The sequence below is a fragment of the Temnothorax nylanderi genome, unplaced genomic scaffold (assembly GCF_030848795.1).
Source record: "Temnothorax nylanderi isolate EJ_2023f unplaced genomic scaffold, tnyl_v1.0 TNYL_tig0108_pilon, whole genome shotgun sequence".
In the NCBI taxonomy this organism is placed as follows: Eukaryota; Metazoa; Arthropoda; class Insecta; order Hymenoptera; family Formicidae; genus Temnothorax; species Temnothorax nylanderi.
Window position 1 is genome coordinate 544,470 of NW_027249170.1, and position 27,674 is coordinate 572,143.

Here is a 27,674-nt window from a genome sequence, read left to right on the forward strand (position 1 = left end):
TAAAGTGGAATAAGCGTATTATATACCTTCGTGCCGATCCTGCTTGGCCCGAACCGGATCCTCCGATGCTGCCTCCGCCGAAGTTCACAGATTGCACTTTACTCTTTACCTATTGTTTCATTAATTTTAACATTAATCACACGTGCGCGCGAAATATCTTTATAATTTAACACAATATACGATACGATTAATGAGGTATTAACTCTAAGCAATTTTATTTAAAAAAAATTGATATATTAACATATTTCAGTTTATAATTAATATTATTATTACATACTGCGATATTGCAAGAATAATTTATATTTTTTTTCATAAAAATATCAATTATCACGTGTAATTTGACAGGATACTCAAGGAACTTAATGTTTAATCGATCTATTAATATTATTTGTAACATTCCCGAAAAGTAAATGCAACTGCAAAGATACAGTTTGTTTGTATACACATACTTATGCGTTCACACATTAGCGTAATATTAGAATGGATTCCGATCGGAGTTGTTTAGTTTCCCCCTAGATCTCTATTGTGTTTTCTAGAGAACACGAAATAAATCGGAATCCATTCCGAAAAGTTCCGTAATAAGTGTCCCGATTCTCTAAATCGTCGAGCCGGTTAACTTGGCGAACAGCGAGAATACAGCGCGAAAGAAAGAATGAGAACATTACGTGACTATCCTCGTCCATTGTTCGAATCTAACCGAAGGTCCGAGCGTACACACTACACGTACGCACGCGCCTTCTCTTTGTGTGCGTATCCCTACAATCCGATTTTCGAGTGAGCTGCGATGAGCGCGAGCCGTCTCCTTTGCTCCTTTTATTGCAGCTTCCAGCATCAAGCATCAGTGCGCGCTACCCGAACGCCCCTCGGCTAATTCAAGTCGAAACAGGTCGAAGTGAACAACCGCGCGCTACGCAGAACGCGGCAGTCGGTATATACGTGGTATGCGGGTATTGTAGATACCTTCCGCGCGCCGTGCCTCTCCCCACTCTACTATACGTGCGCGCGCCGTGCCTCGACTCCCCGTCACTACGGCGCGGCGGCGTGCGCGCGACGTACCTCTCCCCAGTCACCACTACGTAGTACGTGCGCGCGCCGCGATGCGCCGCGACCGGCCTCGAACGGCTCGAACTCGAACTGCCGCGAACGTGCTGCGTCAGCTGCGTGTTCTCGTCGAGAAGAGCGAGTAACCGGAATAATGATAATATCGCAGGCATAGATATTATACGCAGCACCGACTACACCGCACGTATCGTATTCCCGTAGAACGAGAGAATTCGGAGGATTCTTTTCTTTTCTTGTGCGAGGAATCGAGGATGAGACGCGCGCGTAATAGCTCACTGTCAGTCGATAAAAATCTCTCACTACGGTAATCTGATGGATAAAATCTAACACGCTGAAATGGGTAAATTAAACGATTCCGTAACTAACTGAACTGTATTACGATTTGATTGCTTAACTGTTAGCTGCTGTTACGATGTTTTCTCGCATTGTGTGATTTGAACAGATAACACGCACTGAACCGTGTATAGATATTCAATAAATGAACTATTTTACGATTTAATTACAACAAATTAATTTTTCTATTATATATACTTCGTTGTAAACGATATATTACATTGGATATATCGACGATACTTTTATTCCGTACGATGTCAGTTTAATATAAAATACGTACGTACTGAAAGAGAGAGAGTGAGAGAGAGGGGAGGGGGAGATAGAGAATCACCAAGTCGCGTCGCACGCAGTAGGGAGAAAGAACGGCGCGCGGTCGCGCGGTGTCGCCGGCGCGGCCCGCGTTCGGTCAAAGTCGTTGAATTTAAACGTGTCTTTTACGCTGTATTATTTACATGTTCTCGTCGAGCTTAACAAGTAATGATAAGGAAATAACGGCAATAAAGACTCCGCTTTGATTATCGGCTCTCATCGAGAGATAGATAGGTAGATATAGATAGTAGATAGATAGAAACTCGCGAGTCGTTCTGTTTTCTTGCTGCACAAGTTGAATTCGTGATCGTTTACTGTTAACCGTCGTTATATATCTTTCGCGCAATGTTAATTTAATGTATAACGCGCTTTGAAATGTAACTATTTTTTAATTAAAGTATTATAATATTATTATATTATAATTTAATTAACAGTTATATTTTTTATTGCGTTTTATTATGATTACATTACATCGAACATATTAAGATGGTGCTACGATTTAAATGTTACGCTAATGTGTATAGAAACTCAAATGTGAGTATATAAAATAAACTGTATTTTGGCAATTACATTTACTTTTCGGGAATGTTACAAATAATATTAATAGATCGATTAAACATTAAGTTCCTCTTGTATCATCGTATCAAATTATACGTGATAATTGATATTTGTGTACCGTTGAACGTACAATGCGAAAAGCTGGTAACAAAATTTATTTATTGATAGGTGTACAACGTTTGGCGCGATGCTCACCGGTCGCGCGTACCATATACGGCGGGCACTTGTCAATTATATAATCGTTTGACTGTTCAGCGCTTCGTATTAATATTTCTCGGAGGCACTCCACGTTCATTTAAGATAAAAATACGCAAATAGAATATAATAAGTATGTTAGTGACTAGGCGAACTCGGAGCGATCTAACTATTCGTTCGGCGGTTGTTGGAGCGACTGACTGTGCCGCGGTCTCGAATACACGTATTCGGCGATCTTCCCCCGGTTCGGCAATTCGCGCACGAGGCCCACGCGTGATCGGGTCGTGCGGCATCAACCGTTACGAAAATATAATATATAATACATACAATATTTTTATGCAAAGAAATATAAATTATTCTGGGGCGAGAAATATAAATTATACGCGCGCACGTGTGTGATTAATGTTAAAATTAATGAAATAATAAAGAGTAAAGTGCAATCTGTCAATTTCGACGAAGGCAGCACCGGAGGATCCGGTTCGGGCCAAGCAGGATCGGCACGAAGGTATAATATAACACGCTTATTCCACTTTGATAATTTAACTTTATTTAATTGCAGTATTAATTTAAATGTATTTTAGAAAATGCTTCAAAGCTAGTAGTACCTTACGCCTATTACGTTTTTTGCCAAAATAATTAGTATATTAAAAAATAGTTTTTAATTATTTTTTTATAATAAATTTAATTTGAAGATAAAGTAACTTAACGAATTAACAAATAATTCCAATTTATCTATTAAACTATTAATTTAATCTAATCAGTGGTATAATGTTTTTGTTGCAGATTCAGATGCGGAACGTAGCCAGTCCTGAGTCGGCGGAATCGGTGAGTGGAATTTTGGGTACAGGTGATGGTTTTTCTTTCCGCCGAAATCGTAATTTCTGAAATCAATGCGATTTATTTTGCTTGTAGACTTGTAGATGCGAACATTCGCATGGGAAGCGTCGAATAAAAAAGAAATATAAGTCAGTTTTCTATTGAAAGAAAAGATAGATACATATCAAAAATACTTGCTCAAAGTTTTAACAACTTTGTTATAATATTTCTAAAATTTTGTCTTTGATAATCTTAATTAATATTTTATTATACAGTCACGATTGAATAAATATCTTAATATTTTACTATAATATAATTCAGAATTGATTTCCAACAATAAAATGCATACGATCTTTCATAAATATAAATGCGATTTGTCATTGTGTCGACTTACATCTCTTATCCGTTCTTGATGATTTCCCCTTTCTGCATGAACCTCGTTTAGCGTTAAAATTGACGCTAATGACGAATATGAATTTCATGAAAGTAAATGCGCGAATTTTAAATATTAAAAATATTTTGTAGTAGCATTTTGCGTGTGTTTTACTACAACTACTTTACAATTTTTAAATACCGTTACGATTTTTAAAATTTGATTTTTTACATACACTTATCTCTCTCGATATTGCGATTTCTATAAACGATACTTCCAAAGAAATTGTTAAGCTTCGCAAGGATATTGAGGGCGAAGCGATTCTCGCAGAAATATTGCAAGAACAAACTTCGCACAGAGATATTGCAAAGTCAGGTGATCTTCGCAAAAATATTGCGGAGGAATATTGCAATTTTCATACACTAACAATAAGTTGTATGAGAAAAATTCGCACGCTTTATTTTCCAGATTTAAGCATATTTCATGTTTTATCTCTAACTATTACGCGATAGATTATCTATAAAAAGTAATTTTTTGCCATAAAGATTTTTTCAATAAATTCGTAAATTAAATTTAGTATTTCGCGTCGCGGGTGCATTCTCATGTGAACTAATACAAAATAAAGTGCAATGGACATAGAAACTCTTTAATCGAATTCGCAAATTTCATTTTTTATTATATTCGTTTTTAATTGTTTATTGTAATCATATTATTAAATTTGCCATAAATATAATTCCGCGAATTCGTGTCGCGAGTGTATTGTGTGTACTGAAGTAAAGTGCAATCGACGTGGGATGCTATTGGACAGGAATGCTATTGGACTATTTCCGAGTGTTGTCGCGGATGAAATTGCAGCGGAAGATTCATCGGTGGACGTCGAAGGACGTCGCGAAATGGTGAGCTCCGAGTTTCTACTGTAACTTTAATCTGTTCTTTTCGATTATACTCTTTCTTATTCTTTGTTGCAATTCAATAAATTCTTATATCCATCAGTTCTCATATATAAGGGAATATATCAAGTTTAGGATTATATACCGTGTAGTGTATAGAATATACGCGTATATAAAATAATACGGAATAATGCAACTGAAAGGAACAGATTATATTGCATGCGTAGTAATTAGAATGCTTCCAATAATCGCATTGATTTCCGACTGTACTCATATACTAATATAGTATACTATATAGTATACTATATACTATATACTAGTATACTATATAGTATACTATATACTATATACTAGTATACTATATACTAATATAGTATACTATATTAAACTGAATATTGAACTAAAAATTTTGACTTTTTCGCGTCGCGTTTTGTGAATTTCTATTATTATATTGAGATTTTTCGCGTATTTGCATACGCAAGTATTGTTCAAGTATGCGAAATTGACATTTTTATATTTGCTATTTAACTTAATATTTTTTTGTTTTATTGTTATATTTCATAAAATTTTTCTATGCCTATGTTTATGAAATGTTATAATATGTATACATATGGACATATATTTGTGTAATTTATATATATATATATATATATATATATGTAATTGTATGTGTTTTTATACATAGATTTCAAATTTTTAATATTTCTATGCATATATTTATATATTAATCGTATAAGTAACGAATGTCGTTACAGTTGAAACAATAATATATTTAAAAGACAAGAAAACACTTCTTATTTATAACTTAGAAGCTGTAAGATAAGTACACGAGGTTGTTGCAGATTGTTTTGTTAATAAGACGTACAATGACCTCGTTATGTTCATGCTTAATGGAATTGTTCCAATTAGTAGGTATTAAGCTATCTAACAATAAGCCAAATTATCAGAACAATAAATTATATATAGGTATAATTAATTTGCTAATCATTTGCTATTTTTTGCTTTCTAGTCTATAGACTTATGTATATGTTTTTTTTTACAATGGCGTGGTAGTATAATCTTAAGCTATCTAGCCCTTTTTAATAGTTGGAGCAAAGAAATTACTTTTGAAAGAAAAAAATTACAAATAATTAATAAATTAATTTTATATATAATTAATTATATCCGGATAATTTGGCTTAGATAGCTTAATACACCTCAAATTAGTTCGGTTTCAATGCTTATTCTCTGAACTGGTGGATAAATGATCTCACTTCTCTTTTTGCTCAGTTATAAATGCCATTTTGATTTCGATCATGTAATAAACTGTGATCATTATCTAAGTTTTACTTAGATTTCCTCGTGGAGAATCACGCTATTCTTAGATTACACCAAATTTACAAGTTATTCATTTATATCTCGGTAAATGTGAGATTTTTTAAATTTAATTGTTACCCTGTCGCTGAAGATGGCTCAAAGCGGAGTCAAAACGTCCGATTTATAATTTTGTATCTTATTAGTGATTAAAGATCAATATAACGTTGACTTATTTACGCATCGTCTAATGTTCCCCCCCCTTTTTTTATTTGTCACTTATTAATGTCATTATCAAGAGTCCCTTGTGTTATTTATCATCAATCATTATTTATCTATCGACATATTTGTCTTTATATGCAATTTAATGTAGCTCTTTTTGCAATTTTTTTAATTCTATAATGATTATTAATCGGTGTTTGATGGGATTTTAAACGCCCGTGTGATATATCATTTTGATATATCATTTGCTTTAAATGGCTCTTTGTTAGTATATATATTTTACATTTTTATAATAAATATTCGAATAATTAAAATAATGTAAAATATTTTTTGACAATAAACTGACAGTTTTTATAAATCTATAGAACATTAATCCTTGAACACAAGGCTGTAATTAATCACGTTCTTAATGAAAGATTGAAAATTACGATTATTTTACGAGTATAAAATACCTGTAGGCGCTTTAAATTGTCGCATTATGAAACTTGAGCAACAATAATGCATAATGATCCATTCTCTCAATTCCCGAATCTTATAACAGCGTACGGTGCATGTGATATCGATCGAAACTGTCGGGGTTTGCTCTTCATGCAATGCAGGCTAATGTAACACCGGCCACGTATCAATAAATCGGTGAATCGATTTCTCTTTTCTACTTAAATATATATAGGTTATTAACCGCAATTCGATCGTCTATGTAACTATTTATCCGAATTGTGATGTACATTAAAAGTACAAAAAACATTTTATAACAGGTATAAGATTTCATATTTTTTAACCTTTAAGTACACGCGTTATTTTTAGCAACATATAATCACAGGTGGGATCTGCAGGGATTCCCATAAGTTTTTTTTGTTTTCTCTAAAAATAATGTTAGATATGTAAGTTTTAGAGTACATAATAAATAAAACACATATCTCGCACAACTGAGAAAATGCGTAACAAAAATAGCACTTGGGGTCCACCCAGACCCCGCCCGTGCAGTTAAAGATTAAAAGCAGGTAAAAAATTTAAGTCATCTTATTGACGTCTAAATATTTTGCAGTTAAATAATAAGTTAAAATGTTATCAAGGTCCACTTAAAATTGAGTTAATAAAGATTGCGCTATAAGTATATTCGGTGTATCTCACGAAACTTAATTTACAAACCATCTCTTCACTACAAATCCAACACGGAGAAAATTTTATATTAAATTTTACTATGCTGCCGTACCAACTGCGGACCATCAAGACGCCACAAGTTTAAATGCTACGATCATAGCATTTAATGCTACGATCATAGCATTTAATGCTACGATCATAGCATTTAATGCTACGATCATAGCATTTAATGCTATAATTATAGCATTGAATGCATATAATTATAGCATTGAATGCTATGATCGTAGCATTTAAACTTGTGGCGTCTTGATGGTCCGCAGTTGGTACGGCAGCATAGTAAAATTTAATATAAAATTTTCTCCGTGAAGTTTGTTATTTTTACACGCATAAACGTCTAAAAATGACACATTAGACTGAAACTCTTTTTACATGTTTCTTTATGTGTTAAATTACGTCATTTAACATGTTTAATCGTATTAAATGAAAAGTTAATACGTTCAATCGTGTTAAATGACGTTATTTAAAACGGCAAGAAATGTGTAAGAAGAGCTTTAGCTAAAATAACACACTTGGATTTGCATGGCAGTGTTTGCGATGGCTGATAACTCCAAGAATTGGAGAATCACAGGATTTTTATCAGAGAAAAATTGATTTCAAATCTACTTACATGACTGTATTCTTTATTCTATCTACTCTTAATCTTGCATTTGCATTGCTTTAAAATGGAAACTTTGCTCCAAAATTTAATTACTTGTTATCGCGGAGTTACGTTTCAAAACTGGGATCCCTTTAATTAATCATGGCTCTTCCTGGATCTTCATGGATCTTCATGGACTGGCGCCATCTGCAGCTATAAAACCTACTCGGTGCCGGCACCGATGATGATCGCCGCCTGCGATGTTGCAAAACGGGGGAACCCGGCGCCGTGTGAAAGCCGTCACGTCGCGACGACGCTCAGTTTGCATTCGTACGCGCGCTTCGTTGGCAGGTGGCCGTGGATTTCCCTTACAACTTTCCGTCGTAGACACAGTGAGTAATTCAACCGATAAAGAAATAACTGATCAACTGATAGGATTATAAAAACGCGCGCGTCGCGGTGGAAAGCGCGTTCGAAATTAAAGTTCGAAAAATTCGATCTCGCACGTAAACACGATGAAACACGCGATAATGGGATAAAAAGAAAAGTTTTTTTTTCTTGCAACCGTGAGCGTTTCTCGATTAGCCTGATGGGAGACACCTCGCACGCGGAATCCTTTGATCCCGGTGACACCGGTCGTGAATGCTGAGCAGCTGATCGGCACGCGTTGCCACGGCAGTCGACACTCGTGGACTGAATTTTCGATCGCTTCGCGAAAAGATATGTCGTGCTCTATGAAGATTGACTAACTGCACGCTAGACGAAATAACGTCATCGAGTTTCCCAGAATTTCCTGCATATATGTAATAAAACTATAAGCGACTATACGTGCGCTCGAATCACGAATCTGAATCGAATTTAAACTACAGAGAGACCCGGGTTCGCGAAGTGGACTTATCGCCAACGTTATCGCAGAGGGTTTATAAAAACCGTCTACAGCCGCGATAGCCTGTTAGATCGTGGACAGTCTTGAGGAGAGGAGCAAGTGTCGCGTTATATTCCGGTCCGGTAAGTGTCTTTCCGGTAAATGTGTTGTTCCCAGGACCCTAGGAGAATTGAATACAGTTAGACAAAACGTATGAGATATTTACACATTTGATAAATGCTCAGTTATTAAGATATCTAAATAACATCCACACGGAGAGAATTTTTTGTTATATTTTACCCTTAAATTCACTAAAAACTTGGGACAACTTGGCAACACCAAGGAATTTTTAAAATGTACAAAAGACATTTTACAAACAACGTGATAAAAATTACCAAGCAGATTGGTAAATTTTGAAAAATTATTGAAATTTCCTAGATATATTTTAGTAAAATTAATCAAACATATTTTATATTTTAATGTAATAGATATTCATATTTTTTATTCTGGTAGATATTAATCAGAATAGCTCGCATAAAATTCTTGGTGGTACATGTTGTCCCACAACTACCATGATTTCAGGGTAAATTTTAAGAGAAAATTCTCTCCGTGCACGCGTTACATGTTGAGACACGACGTAGTCTTATTAATAAAAAATATTGTATTATTGACAAAATTATGTTATACAATTGTATTTTAAGTCAATGTCATGTGAGACGTCCGAGGATAAATTACAGGCATTATTTGCGACATCGTGCACTATACGGTCGCGTGATCGGGCATCAATTATATTCATTTTGTGAATTTATTGCATTCCATCGTTATAATCCACTTCTGGCGCAGTGTATAACTTGCAAAATTACCGTGCAACTAATTACTGGTAGGACGTGTATGGGATGTACACGTGTGAAATTGGAGACTGGCGGTAATAATGTATTTACAAAGTGGTCTCAGCAAACAAGAGAAGATACTAAATAAGCATTTTCCGTATGTTCAGAATTGTAAATGAAACATAACAAGTAAATATTATCGAGTCGCGTTCAACAGTTTGAAGTATATGTGATATAAAACTCTTCAACGATTGTTGTAACTTACAGATAATTTAATTGTAATTAGGTACAGTTAAATCATCTGTAAGTTACAACAGGTACAGTTAAATGCAACTTATAAATAATATTCCATTTGTTAGGCTTTTCAAAGAAAAACGGCAGAGAGAGAGAGAGAGAGAGAGAGAGAGAGAGAGAGAGAGAGAGAGAGAGAGAGAGAGAGAGAGAGAGAGAGAGAGAGAGAGAGAGAGAGAGAGGGGGAGGGGAGGGAGGGAAAGAGAGAGAATCGATCAAATCTCAGTTAACTTTAACGAGTGTTCATGGGCACAACCCATATTTAACAAATGTCAGTCTGAATGATTGATATTATTTTCTTTGGAGAGTCGATTATTTCGTAGATTTCCTACAACTTGATTAATTGATATGTAAATACTTTTTATTGCATGTCTCCACTTTATCATTTATGGTTTATTCAATATTGACGATTTCTAACTTCAGATAAATGTCGCTACTATTTATTTACAAACTTTTAGTGTGTTATCGTATTTTCTGCAAAAGAAAAATAATATACTCGCGGTGTATATATTACTTCCTGCAGAAAATACAATAGCATATATAAGTCGTCACTTTATTTTAAAGATAACAAGGAAGAAATTAATTAAGCAACTTAACATTAATCGATGTTGATACTATCAAGAACTTTAATCAATTGATATAAAAAATCAATGATATAAAGATAATCCAATATTAATCGATTATCTCCATTATTTTTTTAGACATTCCCAATGATACATATTTTCAAAATTGATTTTATGAACGATATAAATTCTTTCGATATCTCGCAGCGCGATTTCTAACAGCGTGTTTTCGTTATGCTTCAAAAACGCTACGTTCCCATGTGTTTGGTGCGCACTCAGCTGCCTGTATATTTCTTCACCGTTATCTTCACCTTGTGTAAATGTAAAGCTCAGGTACGTGGAAATATCTATTTCCTCCTATCTAATGTGTCGTGCGACTTCGAGCCTAGTCAACTCTTGAACAATCTTTAAGATTATCGCACGTTGTTCTATTTTAACGTTACTTCTAATGTGATCTTAATCGTTGTTATTTTATGACCGTGATATTTTTTATATTTTCGAGAAGAACTCACATTGAGTTGAAATAAAAGACAGAAGAAAATGTATTGTATAGCAACAGTCTAACGGGAAATAATCTTGTTAATACAATACATTATACTCTTGTTTTGATAAAACAAATATTTATTTTATTAATACTGTTATTGAATTAACAAAATTATTTCCAATTAGATCTAATTGTTAATATAGCATCATTTTTTCCGTGTACGTAAAATAAAGTATTATATAAGAAGTATTAATTTTTTATGTTGCTTATTCAGCAATCAACGTTACATTATTAATCGTCATCCTTATCTTTTTGAAGGTCGAAATAAAGTGTAAAAAATGGACTGTTAAATTATTGATAACCATTAATCACTAATAATTATGTGTTTAATCAATGATATGACGTATGCTTGTTAATATTTAAATACATATATGTAATCTTATAAATTTTCTATATTCTCTTGTTAGCGATAATCCTCTTTATCTACTTTTATAATTTTAATATGAAAGTGGTTTTTACAAAAATTGATGACCAAGAAGCTCACGACGTATCTGGACTTTCGTTATCATCTATATTTATATTTGGAACGATTTGCTTCATTCTTGATGCACAAATAATATCTTGATTTATAGTTGAGTTTTTATTTAAAAGTACATTGATCATTATTTAACAATTGCAAGGTTATAGCTCAATGTATTGCCAATTTCGCTTAGAAGAGTTTTTCTTTAAGTTAATAAACAAAGTAAATCTGTCACTCACAGATCATTTTAAGTTTATCAAAAATATATGTAAAATTCAACTTTATGATGAAGAGTTTTAATTGGTAGTTATCAGCTTGATGTTAATAAATCATTTAATTATGCAAGCGTAATGTTTGCAAAATTGATTGGTCATGTACATGTAATAATGATAATGCGTATATAATTGTACGTAGTACTGAGATTTATTAAGAGAGTATAGATAAGGAAATCTTTTTTTTTATTTACTATTTTTTAGCAATTCCATTCACAGAAGATGGAATTTTTTCTTAATTTCTTTTAAATACACATGCCATCATATGCGTTACACATGATTCATCACTAGCGAAGGTTTTAAGCCATTTTAAGGCGGTTTTTTAAAACCATGACAGGTAGCTTGTCACGTAATGTGTGTAACACATAGGTAATCTGGGCGTGGATTGAAACACGAGATTCACCGCATGAATGCGCACTTCCTCCTAAACAATCTTGCATGTTATGCACGATTGTTAACCCTCGAACCCTAATAGTTTGTTCGTTGTTTGATATCCATGCAACTTCCGTTGAAGTTTAGAAAATTCCTCTAACAATTTAATTAGCATCTTTTTAGCGCAAAATATATATTCCTTGAAAGAAATTGACTTAATAAAGACAAATTTAAGAACTAAAAAATGTATTATTCTGACTATTGTTCTAGGATTTAATTTATACAGTGGGTTTTATAAATGCAATTGCGTATCCTTTTCGATACGTCTCATTCGTATCAACAATCGTCTGACAATATGACGATTTCGAATTGCATTTACGTGGCTTCATTTTTCGATGACACGGTGTGTCTCTGTTGTTTTATGCTTACGTCGACAACTAGACTGTTTGAGACAAGCGGTAGAAAATTCTCGGTAACGAGGAGTGGCAGGATGAAGAACGATTCGACCGTGAACTATGAATTCCGATTAAACACAGTCGGGCACAGATGAAATGAAGACGATGCTCCGAACGGATGGATGGATTGGCCGCCTCGTGAATTGTAGAATGAATTGCCGATCGTCCGTCGCGACGGTATTTGTCTTTTGCAACAAAACTTTCCACGCGTATTGGTCGTAACTAGATTATGAGAGATCGCGCGACATTTTCCACGATTCCATGATAATTTTTAATGTACTCCATCACGAAAACTTTAATGCACGTGCGTTTAATTACCTTTTCTCGTATCAGAATCCAATTGCCGTATTGAAGTTGTTCATATGTTAAAAAATGTAATAATTGTCACGTATCTAAATATATTTAATGTTTTTTTTTATGCTTATGCTTAGAGAACATACGAGAAAAAAAGTATTATTTCACATATTCGTGATTTCTTGCAATAAATTCTCGTGATAAGAATACTCTCACGAAAAAGTAGTCTTATCACGAGAATATAGATGTATATTGTTTGTATATTTTTTTCGTTCAATGACTTTTTATGCTGAATATTCTCGATACGATAGAGACAAATTTAAAGTGCAAGTTAAAGTGCAAATTTAGAGACAAGTACATTGCAAAATTGATCTGAATGCTCTGATCAATTGGCGTTCATTGTCAGCGATATTAATAGTCGATACGCATTCTAGTTAAGTGTCTTGCTTTAAATAATCATTTAATATATCTAGTAAGATAAATAATTTAAAATTGCAAAATAATAATACGTTTACATAATTATTCTTTCTTCGTTCTGTCGCTAGTCTCTCGGCTGTGCTGCTCACTTTTGCCAGATCACAATCAATTGAATTATTTCTATTACCTACACTAGATGCTACATTGGCATTAATCATCGCTGTTTGTAGTCTTTGACTTTAATTGACTGCGCGTTTACGTGAATTAATTTGTTATTTGATTGATATAAAGCTTCAGATTTAATAACTGGGAATTATTTTGAATACTTATGTTATCTGAAAGGTATTGAAAATTATTGGAGCAGTTTAAGATGTGATGAAAAAGGCGAAGAAACTTTTTTATTTTATTATCTACAGCAAAAATTATCTCTTCTCATGTACATATTACATTTAGGTTATCGTGTATTACTCAAGAACTTTTAAAAGATATTTTTTTTTAATAACAACAATTTTCATGAAAGATAATAGTTAATGCGCAGTTGCGCTACTCTTATTGCTTGTTTACCACTCGTAATTCTTGCATTAATCACTATCAAACCTGAGAGACTGATCAGAGTTTATCAGGAGAACGGGGTCATAGTGCTTTACGCAATTACGCTTAATTAATTCTCGTTGCCCCAGGCGTTAGTAATTTCTCCCTTCGCGCGACGCATTAAATTAGCGAAAATGGTGTGCAACGTTTTATATATAAATTGTTACATAAACAAAATTCTAATATTATATTATACCACTAATATATTACTTTGGTCAAAGGTAACCGATCAAAGCCGCGGCTACTAAGATAACCCGATTGCGGAAACAGATATCGTAGATAAATTTGTCGATGACACACCCTGTGTCTACCCTGTATGGTCACTCCTTGCGTCGGTTTTCCAATGAAAATTATTGCGCTCAGAATGAAGCTACATTATTAGAATACCGCAGCAGGAAAGAACTAACGTTTACTATCGCAGTAGGCGCGATGTATTTATAGCTCATTATAGAGTACAAAAATACATGCTTCGCTTCGCACGCATGTCGGGGAATAAGAAATCGAGAAGTAAGACTGCCGAGAAGTAAGACTGCAACTCTCACTATCTGAGAGAGATTAAGGGTAATTGTTCAATAAAAGATATTTCTATAATTTAGAGAAATAACAGTGCAATTATACACGGGGATTATTTTCCGAGGAAAAGTTTAGAATGAATCACAATTACATACATAGTATGTTACGTCCCGCCTTTGGCGGTGATACAGTGAGTCATGTCGTTTATAATGTCGTTCAATTCGCGTAATAATTCATTATGTAATTCATTCACAGGAAGATCGATGCTTATGCGATCTATCCGTATCACTGGCGTGACTAATATCTTCTCGTTATCGCCCGATAATATATTTGTAGGCACAGGTGTGCGAAATCGCAGGCAACTATCTCTAAAAATAATCACAATTTTACAATAAGGAATACACAAGAATCGGTTATCGAAAGTTTCTAACAAAGTTGCGTGCGATAATACGAGCAACGCACGCGCTTAATCATCGCTTTCATTTAATCGATACATTTCGCAATTTGCGGAAGCATAGAATTACGAAATCTGTCAACTTGATCGAAAGTATAAATAAATCATCTTCAACTGACTGCAATGGTGCAGGCAAGATATAGTAAATTAGAATAATCTTTTTGTATTGAATTAGAACAAATTTATACGGCGTGTACGTAATAAAGAATTTCAAAAATTGCACTTTACGATTTGTAAGCACTTCGTCAAGATGGTTCGCCGCCATCTGTTAAGAACGGATGGATACAATTCTACAAAATGGTATCGTGATAAAAGAACATGAACAACTTTTCTATCTCCATTGATGAGAGAACCTCAAATCCATCTCCTATACTTAGGATCCATGGCGCCACTGACGGCGCATCTCTCTCATCACCGACGATATAACGGGTGTGCAGCACGAATGCGTATTTTCCCGATGTCAGGGCGTTACGTTATTTTCTCTAATGTAGATGTAATTTATTTATTTAAAAAAATAATAGTAAAGAGCGAAATACGTAATTTAATTTCTAATAATGATATATTATTAAAACGAAATCAAATAATAGATACCTGTTTTCAATGTTTTTAACTTATTTAAAATTAATAATTTTCTCGAATAATTGAAATCGATATTTCGTAAAACGTGCACTCGAGTAAATATGCGACGCGTGACGAGACGCGACGTTGCGAGAAGTAGTTCACAAACAATTAAATGAGCTGAGCAAATAACGTAATTGTAACAAAGGGAGGTCAGTGGTAGAAAATGAAGTACCGCATTGTGACAGATACGTCAGATACATGTAGGTACGTTCATCATTGTCAAAGATTGAAATAGCGATATTTGAAACCAGCGTGTATGCGAACGAGAAAATATTGATCGTACGTGGCGCACATTTCATTCGCAATTGTGTCATTGAGCAAATATCGTATAATTCGCTGCTGAACTAGCGGGTCAATTTTTTACAATTAAGTAACAAATCTTTTTTAACATTGAATTAAATTAATCGCGTTTTTGTTTTGTATAGATACGATAATTAATTGTACAATTAATTGCGTATAATAGTACCTATACAAAAATATATATATATACTCATAAATCTCATTTTTTATTCAATTTGTAATGAAAAAGTATCCGAAGTATACTTATGTCATTAAATCTTTAAAGGATATCTTCTAATGTTCGGAAATCTGGCATCTCATAGTGACTTAGGAAAGTTTCGTAATCGCAAACACGTAATAGCTTTTTATTTAGCAAGTATATCTTTACGATGTATGCATACATGTGCATCTTTGATCGTTAATACCGTCATCGTTAATATCGTCATCGTAAAAAAATCGGTAGATGAGAAAACAGAAATGTTTACTGATAGAATAAGATAAAGCAAACAATTAACAGAAATAATGGCTTGTAAATTAAAAAATCACAACCGAAGTAGAATAAAGGCAAATTTTTGTCCAGTTTTAATCGTTCAGACAACTGCGTTTGGCTCGAAACCTACCATTTCCGTTAAAATAATTATATTTTATGACGTATTACATCATCAAAGGACCATGAGAATAGATGCCGTACATTTGCTCGAGCGCTGTGCGAATGTAAACACTGTGCCTTTTTATTCCGCGCATCTTTTTATTCTCAAATTTTTACAAAATTGCATCGATAATTAATGACATATGAGCTTCTCATAATTGCTGAATGCAAAACTACGCAAATTATTTATTAAAAATGCTAATATAGTTCTTTGTTGTTGGTGATCGAGCGCAGGTACCGCGGAAAAATCCCGTGAACAGTCATGATGTCAGATATACAAGGTGTAGGGGAGACCGGGGCTAAACAGTCCGTTTTTTTTCGGTGCTGATTTTTAACAACAAAATAAATAATTGTAGTTAAATGTGGTATACCACTGTAAAGAGTGAACCTTTAGCTACAAAATTTATATAGGAAATTTTTGTCTACGTCGCTTTGTTTAACCGGTATAGAGCAAAAACGACAACGGTGGAAAAATTGAAATTTCAAAAATGCCGGGGTATAACAGTCTGCACTGCATTTTCAATACATATACGTACATCTAATCCTAAAAAATAATAGGATACATGCAATAATTGTTTTTTGAGAGAAAAATATAAAAATTTATTTAAAATTTTTATGCGAAACATTATTAAAAAATAGTTACGAGGGTTCCTCTTTCCGCAGAAGTCACTCGCCCGACTTGTTTCACTCCTCGACGTCCGATGACTCTATTCGGTGTCTGAACGGTTGTAATTCCCGTCTCATCCATATTCCATATGCAGTGAGCCCGAAAATGCCTTGGAAATGCACCCGGACTGCTTACTGACCGATTAGCCCCAAACACAAGTTTCAGGTTTGATCGCCCACGAAATATTAGACATCAACGATAATGAAAAAAACTACACTGGATTCGTGTTCAGCATCCATTACTCTTTATAATCACGTACCTCGAGATTTGGAGAGCAAATATTATTGCAGATATTACAAAATTTCCACGCACAGAAAATGTAACTTTCACCTTTCGAAAACACGTTTGCCTTCGTAAAAATCATAACACGGCAGGTAACCTGCCGAAACTCCGTTGGTCACATGGGTACTATAAGCAGCGTTTACAATGTTAATAGCGAGTTCGCACAATATACAGGTTCCGAGATATTTGATTAGACGTATTTACCCCGTAGACGTTTTAGCCCCGGTCTCCCCTACTCTCTCGTAAACCTATCGGATGACTTATCCTTTTGTGAACCTCTTTTCTAAATTTATGTAAGACAAAATTATCTTTATTCTTTATATTAGATTGTACATAATCTGTCAAGAGGTGCATAGTATGGATTATTTAATACAGTAAATGTACGTACATTTAATAATCTCTTAAAGATATAAACAGAAGGTTAAAAAATATATAAAACATATAAAAACTGAAGATATAAAAAATAATAATTTATGTAAATCGGGGGTGTTATCATCTATGATGTACGTGCGTACGAATATACTTACATATATTACGCAACACATATATTACGCAACACAAAGAAACCGATTAACGTGGGAATATTTTTGACACCGTAGTTTAGATTCCGTAGTTTACGTGCCTACAAGTGTGAATTGACCTTTAGATTCAGAATGGACCGAAAGTATCTCGTAATGGGGTCGGATTCGCGCCCACATCCACCAACGTAATTAAACCGATATGTGAAATGCCTGAACTCGAGAGAATGCCCTCTTCCTTGAACAAACACTTTTCGCTTTTATATAAATGTAATAATGTAAATACTGTTCGTTCATTTGTCTGTCTAAATTGAGAAAAATTTAATGTTGTTAGCTAATGATGATTTATACTATTTATAGTTTTATATAAGTAATTTATCAACAGGTGCATTTAGTATACGCAATATTTCTTCTTGAAACAAATCAGATTAAATGTAGAATATGAGAAATGTAGAATATGTAAAATATTTTATTTTTCAACTAATTTTAGATTTGTTTTTAAAATCTGAACTGGAATTGAAATTTATTTACATTATTGTTTTATTGTTATTCAATTTTGAAACATCAAATATAAGATGCAATATAAATAGAAAAAATAATTTCAATTTTCACCATATGATATTATCTTTATCAAATACGCGTATTATTGTAAACATTACTGCACTCTATAGATTCAATTTGCTTTTAATCATAAGAAGTATTCCGAAGCTTTTCGCTTGTGGTACATGTTGACCTAATATCCTAAAAGCGAGCAAACACCATTAGTTTAATGAGAAATAGCTCGAGTTAATGAAGCCGGCAAGACGGATATTAAGGAATCTTTGATGACGTCTTTCAATGGCTATAACTTCACTTGTTTCTATTTAAGGTGTTATCGAGAGCCTACTTAAATATTTCCTACTATAAATTCGAGTATCCTTGTACCTATAGGTATCGATCTGTAATCAATTTATTTAATTACAATGAATAAATTATTTATCAACTGCTGACTTAATTTTTGATAGATTTTTGAAAATAAATTGATATGGATATTGGGGGTCGTGCAATAAATTAAATAAATTAATATAATTTGACTTGTGTGTGTGTGTGTGTGTGTGCAGAGAAATACATGCACGTAATGATATAATTACATATTGATGTTTAATAAATATTATTATAATATAAAACAGTCCGTTATAGCGTTCAAAAAATAACGCGAAATAAAACGCAGATTACCGCATATTCACCGTTACGAGATGTTGCGTCGTAAAACTTTACCACGTTTTGTTTAGTCTTGCCGTGTTTTCAGTGAAGGACAAGATCGGTCGATCTTGATTTTCAAAGTCGTGTCATATAACGTGTGGTCATGACAACCATCCGAATATCTTTGCATATGTATATATATCCGAGAATCGGCGACGCGCTGCTACGAGATACAATGAGCGCGTTTTCCAGTCGTTGCGAGCACATCGATCGAATTTCGAGTCAGCAAAGAAAGGGGCTGAAGGAGAGGACGAGAAACGTGCGAAAAGGAGGACACATTCTACTTTAAATGTTTGCAAAGTACAGGCAGTTTCAGATCAAATTTATCAGCTGAAGAATGGTTTAATGGTTCTTTATTTCGAAGACAATTACGCGAAAATTATTATTGTTAATATTACCAGAAGAAAATCATATACAAGATAACTTTTGATACAATTTTTATATACGATATTAACATTAATATTTAATGTTATAATAATATGTAAATTAATTCATCTTTTTGCATGTTTGTACTCATAACAATAATGCATCTATTATGCATTATTTTTACCTAAATTATTTAGATTTATTATTATTATTTATTTGTAATCTGATACTTCGCCCATGGTGGAAGGCATGACTTCGCCTAATTTCACGCGACAGAACTGCGTCATTCCGACACGAGTTGCGAATTGTTTTCGAGTTGGAGTTTGTCAATCGATCGATCAGTCGGTTCTCTTGTCATCCTCGAAGTTTGGCATTGGCGTTGAAAGTAACCAATTATCAGTAGATATTGTATCAACGTTAAATAATCCAAGGGAAGGGTTGAAAGTGCTTTTTCTCCACTACCAGGAGATCCATAAAAAAAGATATTGTATCGAAATACCGGGAAACGTTGCGCGCGTTACTTGTTCCGGGTATATTTTTTTAATATACCAGAAGAAAGCTGATATTCTTGTAAGTCTTGATAAATTATCAAGTATCATAATCTACTTTTGATACGTATAATTATAAGAATAACAATATATTACTATTGTTGTCATTGTTATAATTATAGCAAATTATAATCGTATTATTTAAAATAGCAATATAAGAGAGAGTAGCATTTTTTTTTATTTATAATTAATAATGTAGTAATAAATTTTCTGGACTATATATTATAGTCAGTTATGAGTGTAAACGATGCTATTAATTACTGAATTACTATAAACATGCTGTATTTGTATAATGTATGTACATTTGAAGCATTACTACTGTTTACACCTTTAAAGTATTACTACATTTTAAGGATTAGCGACAAGTGTCTTACTGCACTGTTATCATCTTTTACAAATTAGCCAAGAATGTTCATCGGACTCTCATTCAGTGCGTTAACAGCAGTTTTACCTTTTTGTGCGGTTATTTTTGCAGTAGAAATTTACAAATATACGAATTTTTCTGATATTACTTCTAATCAATTATACTCTGAACAATATTAATTGTGCCCCAATAATATTAATTACATTGCTAATGCTCTCATTAATTTATATTTTGATTATAAAGATACGAAAAAACGATGAATAACTGCTTTCCGAATAATACATGTGCTTAAATAAAAAGTTATACGTATATATTTACCATTTTTATATTATTGATATACTTTTTCAATATTTGATTAGTTTGTAAAAATTACGAGAAATATTTATCTTTTATCTATTTTAGGGATATTTATCTTTTATCGGGTATTCGGAGATAAAACGTGACTTATGTAATTAACGTGTTAATTCTAAAACTGTTTACAAATGACTAACATGTTATAATGCACGGCATATTGGGTCGAGGATATTTCTGCAGATTGCACCTGTCGTTGTTAAGTCACCGTGGAAAATGTTTCCGCGGTCGTGCTCGGTTGATTTACATACCGAGATATACGTAACGTGTTAGCGAGACTTAGCCTTGCCATAATTCACATAAATTCGTATGCTTCTAAAGATATCTACATCGAACTCATCCCAGTTGATTATCAGAAATGACGTTGAAGTATGCCAGATGTTCTAAATTTAAGATAATTCAGTAATTAAAAATCGGTGTTTATCGAATGTCAATTTGTACTAACATAACAAAACTGATCAAATTAACTATGCTACATTTGATTAAAAAAAGCAAACGATGAAAGATAAAATAATTCCTGAATAAATGATCTTTTTCGATAACACAAGTTTTAGAGAATACCGGGAACAAATCTTATCGCGATGCAAGCTGAGTGGCTTTATCAGCGATCAATATGTAATGTCCTAGAGCATGCATTCCCCTCGATCGCTTTTATCACAAAATACTTATTTAACGAATAATGTAGAATTATCAAAGGATAGAAGTGAACAAGATGTTCTAAAAATCCTGACGTTGATCTTTTGACAAATTTGAAGTTGTTTAACGCTGTAGGAATATTGTTGAAAGAAAAATATTAACCAACATGCATATTTGTCATTATTTTAGATCTCTGAAAAGAACCGTCCTGCCTGATGAGTCGATCTGAAATTTCGCTTCGCTATATCTAGATTCGCTCTTATTGATTTTGCACAATATCGCAATCGATAAATCGGATCACGGGTATTGGCCAATCTCGCGAGAGCTACTTGAAATGCAGAGCAACGATTGAATCGATTCATATGCCGGAAGATCAACAGTGGATTGTTGGTGTATGGTCCGCGGGGGTTTCTAGACGACCGCAAAGCGTTTGAACGAAACTCGATGAAGATGTCGCCAAACGAGGAAAGGATAGCGCTAACAATGTGTCCCAAGACAGAGACGGATTGTAACGTGACGCTGAAGAGGAATCGGTTGGCGAACGGTGAAACAATGAAGAACCATGAAGCGACGACTCAGAAGAACGATAAGTCGTCGATCGAGAGCGAGTACGTGCCGAGGATAAAGTGGCTGGACCTCATCGCGCAAATCTTCATACACGGCGGTTGTCTCTACGGATTGTATTTGGTGTTCACGCAAGCGAAATTGCTTACACCGCTATGGGGTAAGACGAATTTCCTGATCCATACGTGTATAACAAAATTAAGTGAAAAGAGAAAAGATTAATTACATTATACATATAACAAAAGATGGCACGTAATAAATAAAATAATATTATTATTTATCCTGTATTATGATACAAAGAGATACTAGTTAACTTGTAAACTCAAATATTTTAATTTACTGTTCAAATGTTTAATTTACCGTCAATTAACACCAATTTTCGCGAATTCAACATTATAATAAAAATTTCGACTTTATGAAAAGAATACTTTTTTCACATCTTCCTGTACAGCTTTGTATAATTTTGATATAGATATTGATATAAATATCTCTCGTTAGCTTTTAAGACTATACAATACGCATTTGAACAAGTAATTTTAACGCTTTGGGATACTAGATATGGTAGATAGATATCTCGGTATCTCGTTTATCAGGCAGGTGGAGATAAATTTATAATCTACGTACAGAACACACAGCTAATACTTATTTGGTTTTGGAATCTAATTAAAACATTTGCGTTTGCAAGTTAACTGTCCCATATCACAATACAGAATAAATAATACTTAATATTATTTTATTTATTACATGCCATCTTTTGTTATATAATGCAATTGATCTTTTTTCTTTCACTTTAAATGACAGTAATATAATTTAAGTTTAACGTACGCAAAAATAACTTTTACTTTTTATAATTTTATTTTTTAAAAATTATAATTTTAATGACCTTAGCATTTACATGGAACACATGAATCGATGTTAGATTGCTTTATTCGCTATCGTAAAACTATCCTAGAAATATGAGCATGTTGGAAACTTTGATTTACGCTAGCGTAAAAATGTAGGTCGTGCCGATAATTTCGCGTTATTTGCCAGTTAATCACAATAATAACAGCGCGATAATTCCGTAACGCTTGACCGAGTACTATACTCTGATTGTGAGCGTTGGGTTACCTTCTATCTGCGAATCTGTCGTTTTTTAAACATGTTTTGCAACGCGTGCAATGTGGGTAGATGAGAGCACGCAATCCATTCGAACGAAATTACGTCGGTGCGATAATTTATAAATGTCATATGCTGTTGCGTACAGAGTTTTTCTCATTGAGATTGGAATGTTGATATTCAAGAGAGGAAATAATCATGATAATTGTTTTTTATTTTATAAACAATACAAATATTTGTATTGTTTTTTTACGCTGTCACATTTTCTCTGTGCTCTTGATATATTTTTACAATTGTTTCTTAATTTTTACCGTACTTTTTTATAAGTATAAATCGAGATCGCTTGCCAGTACAGCCGCAAAAAAAAAAATTAAGCGCCGCCATGCGAGTGTTAAGACGCTTGAAATAAAAATTTGCGTCATACACTACCGGGTATAACTATTACCTATCTTACCTATATTCCGCGAGTTGAATCACACACGCGGCATTGGCCGTGGAAAGTAAATGGCTAAAAACACGCACGGCTATGGCCGTAAAAGCACTTACAAGAAAAGCCTGATAATGAGACGGGTTACGCAAACGCACGTGTTTGCATTCGATTGACGTTTAAAGCCGGCGTATCGAACCTACTGGCGTTGGATCCCGTAAAACGGAAGAATAAACCGCGATAACCGCGTCTCAGATTTCTGCATTCGTGGTTACCTTCGCTTTGCGACACGGTGAATATGTAACGTTTCAATCCTCAAGCGACAATCTAAAGAACGTGGGATAGAAGAAGGAACAAATATTATAGCTTAATTTATTTATTTATAACAATTTGTTAAGTAACTTGTTTTTCTCTTTCACGAACTTTGAAAATTACCTTATCTTCGTAAGGAACCAATATTAAAAATACGAAAAGATTATATGAGAATTTGAAATAAAAATGAACTTACAATTAGATAAACTGAAAGATAGTAAAGATGAAAAACTAAAAAAAAAAATAGAAGATAAAGTTAATAAATTGGATAAAATTATCACATGCAAAAAATTACGTCCAAATTATCACGTAAAAAGAATTTTCGTTTTTTCAATCAAAATAAATGATATCGTAAAATCTAATTTAGCAAGTGGATAGAGAGTAGGATACGTCAATGTTACTGCTCTATTTTAACCACCCGAATGTATATACTTCTGAAGTTCTGAGAATGTGTCGATGGATATATCTTTTATGATTACAGCGTTTACGACGATTTATACATCTGGCTTTGGTATTACGGCTGGCGTTCATAGATTATGGTCGCACAAGGCGTACAAAGCGAAATGGCCTCTGCGTCTACTTTTAGTCCTCCTTTTCACAATAACAGGACAAGTATGTAAACCCTTATGTAATAACAATAATCTTCTTAATAGTAAGTTCTCTATTACTATTGTGACCAGATTGTGACTGTATTATTATCGCTGTCACACGAAAAATATAATTTATATTAAAGATTATAAGTTTATAATTATAGATACATGTAATCACATGTAAGTATATGTCTAATGTATATACATATATACATGTTAAAAAACAAGTTAATGATTTTTGCTAAGAATTTTCTTAATAATGTTCTTCTTGTGCAGAAAGATGCGTACACGTGGGCATTGGATCACAGGGTACATCATAAGTACAGTGAAACCGATGCTGATCCCCATGACGTAAGGAGAGGTTTCTTCTTCGCTCATGTAGGGTGGCTTTTTACGACACCTCATCCTGACGTCGTCGCCAAACGTAAGGCGGTCGATGTGAGCGATCTAGAAGCGGATCCCATAGTTATGTGGCAAAAAAGGCAAGAGGCTTATGGTACTCATTCGTTCACATCGTTTGCTTTCTCTCAATATTGCAAAATATTTGCAAAAAAAAATATATAAGGAAAAATAAAATATATCGCACCTCTAGAAGAATACCGCGTCACAACTCAAAAAATTTCGATTTTGAATTGAGCCCATAAAAAGTATGCCTAAAATGTTACCTACGTGCTATAATAGTGTCACAAGTCTATATGCTAAATCCGCTACACGAGACAAAAGTGTTATTCTTTTAAACTGGTTATGTTGCGGTTGCTGGATGAATAATGTCACAAGTGAGTTGACAAGTAAATCACGCCAGACTACTTCACACACACAAGAAACTGTATGAGTTTTATTATAACAAAATATCATAATTGTAATTGCGTTAATTATCTCACAATTAAAAAAAAATTGAATTAAATTTGTTTTTCCTCTCTCCTGGAAATTGTGAATTTTTGAGTTGTGACAGTAATCTTCTAGAAGTGCGATATATCAAAGACACCTTTATCATTATTCTTATTTTATTCAGAAAATTTATGCGTGATATAATTAATGAAATTAATGAAATTATTTGTGATATATATAATTAATTTTAATATGAATCTATCTGTAGGTATTATATACCTCTATTTGCGCTGCTGACCATCGCATTACCGGTGGCGATTCCTTGCTACTTCTGGTCGGAGTCGCTGTGGGTTTCATTCTGGGTGAACTTCAATCTTCGCTTCTGCGTCAATTTAAACATAGCCTTCTGCGTTAACAGCGTGGCACACATGTGGGGACAGAAACCCTACGATAAGTATGTATTGAATCGCGAATCTATCGAAAACCACCGCTGGTGGGACGATTGAAAGAAAGCAACTATTTAATTCGATTTTTTTTTAAATATAATATATGAGGATTTCATCTAAATATTAGACCTTTAATTCAACAATTTGCTCGTAGGTACATCTCGCCGGTGGAGAATATTGCGGTGTCGATCGCGTCGCTCGGCGAGGGATATCACAATTACCATCACGTGTTTCCATGGGACTACAAGACCGGTGAACTGGGCGATTACCCGTTCAACATTACCACTGCCTTCATCGATCTGTTTGCACGGATCGGTTGGGCCTACGATCTGAAATACGTCTCGCCAAATATGATCCGTCGCAGGGCGCGTCGATGTGGCGATGGCAGTCACGTCTGGGGTTACGGCGATGTCGACATTTCGAAAGAAGATCTGACGGAGTTGGATATGATGGGTAATGACGAAATGTGAGACTGAAAAAAACTCGAGGCGTGTCCCGATCAAATTCTCTCGGATGGATCGAAAAAAATACGTTGAGGAGAAGCACCTTAATACGTCACACGTGGACCACGTGAAATCTTTCACAAAGATTTGAGCTAAACTGATACAGATTTAAGACTCTCTGGAACTTCAACTTCCACATAGATTGCTGTATACCATTGGGAAATGTTTATAACGATTACAATTAAAGAGATATTTTAATCGCAAGATAGTCGATAAATGTACAGTTGGCTCTCGATTATAATCAGCGATTAATAAATAAACTCTTTTAATTACGACAACCATGAATTATTTATAAAATTCATCGTAGAATTAAGATGCATACGTTGTTTATTTATTGTATATTTATGAGATTTGTTAGAATTGTTTGTTACATATAACATAATAATAAATTTTACAACGTCCAATGGTAAATATTATATAACTTCGCATAATCGAGGGTCCATTGTTTGGTACATGGAAAGCTACTGTTTAATATAATACGTATTATTACGTTTTATATAATACGTATGTAATCGTTATTTGTTATTGTCGTATAACTGTGCATTATGAAAAGTTTTCTTTTATTGAATGTGAATGACGCAAAGTACAATAATCTAAATGAGAGAGACCATTGTATATTGGTATGTTCTATGATAAGTTTTGTATATTCTTGAAATACTTTATTCCTTTAAATCTTTAGCTAGGAAATGGTATTTGAAATTTATTGTTTTTGACGATATGAAAAGAAATCGAGGATAAAAATAAAATCATCACATATTATTGAGATAATTTTCTCAATAAATTTTTCATATATTTCGTTTCTTCTGTGTAATAACAAAAAATTTCAATTAATACTCCATTAAAGTTTGAAACACATATCAAGATATATCAATCTTGATATGATTTGTTTTTAATATAACATTGTATTTAAGATAAAATTATTTTATGTTTTTTAATAATGTATATTTTTTTTATATTCTCATGGTTACGCTTAATTTTATGCTTTATACTTTGGTATCTCGAAAGTCTCGAAACGTCACTTCGACCAATTAGCTTAAACAGATTATACATGATTATACATGATAATTATGGTGCCTTTTATAAGATATTTTTTCCAACACAGTTCCTATATTGTTCACAAGCGAATCCTATTGTTATATATGTATTCTACATAATGTGTTAAAAATATTTTATATTTAATACTGTATATTAAATTAACAAAATGATACATGGAAATTTTCCATGCAACTTGCAGTTTAAAAGTTATCCAATGAAATCTAATTTAAAATATGTATAAGATTATAATATTGAAAATTATAATGTATGATATAAATAATTATGAAATAATAATGAACTTATAAACATCTTGTTAAATACGTATGTAAGTATAATTGTCCATAAATATATATGTTACAATAATCATTTGTGTATCGTTGCGAGCAACAGCTAAACTTATATTTTTCGATACATTTAACTATTAAGGTAACTTATTTAAATACAGCCGATTAACCAGTCAAATACAAAATGTATAATTAAATTTATTATACTTGCAAGTAAATGTCTCAATATATTTTTTAATTGCACAACTTCCTATATTTCCACAAAATATAATATTTATATAAGATGTACGATTTTTGATAACAAAACAAAAATTTGAATTACAATTTAATTATTTATTATCATTGCATAGCTAC

At 33.3% G+C, this 27,674-nt stretch overlaps 1 protein-coding gene across 4 annotated transcripts; it reads left to right on the top strand.

The window, feature by feature from the left end:
* The first annotated feature begins 2,619 nt into the window (after positions 1-2,619).
* Positions 2,620-27,546, top strand: LOC139775896 (acyl-CoA Delta-9 desaturase-like). 4 transcript variants are annotated; one of them, XM_071712259.1, is made up of 7 exons: positions 2,620-2,962; positions 3,241-3,282; positions 21,423-21,957; positions 24,116-24,246; positions 24,501-24,706; positions 25,321-25,506; positions 25,653-27,546. In XM_071712259.1, exons 3-7 carry the CDS (start codon positions 21,678-21,680, stop codon positions 25,966-25,968), a joined length of 1,119 nt encoding a protein of 372 aa, XP_071568360.1. In that variant the 5' UTR covers positions 2,620-2,962; positions 3,241-3,282; positions 21,423-21,677; the 3' UTR covers positions 25,969-27,546. The 4 variants fall into 4 exon arrangements, with proteins under 4 accessions (XP_071568360.1, XP_071568358.1, XP_071568359.1 ...); XM_071712258.1 differs by lacking the exons at positions 2,620-2,962; positions 3,241-3,282 and adding exons at positions 8,038-8,181; positions 8,659-8,797; XM_071712257.1 differs by lacking the exons at positions 2,620-2,962; positions 3,241-3,282 and adding an exon at positions 8,035-8,181.
* Positions 27,547-27,674: the final 128 nt, after the last annotated feature.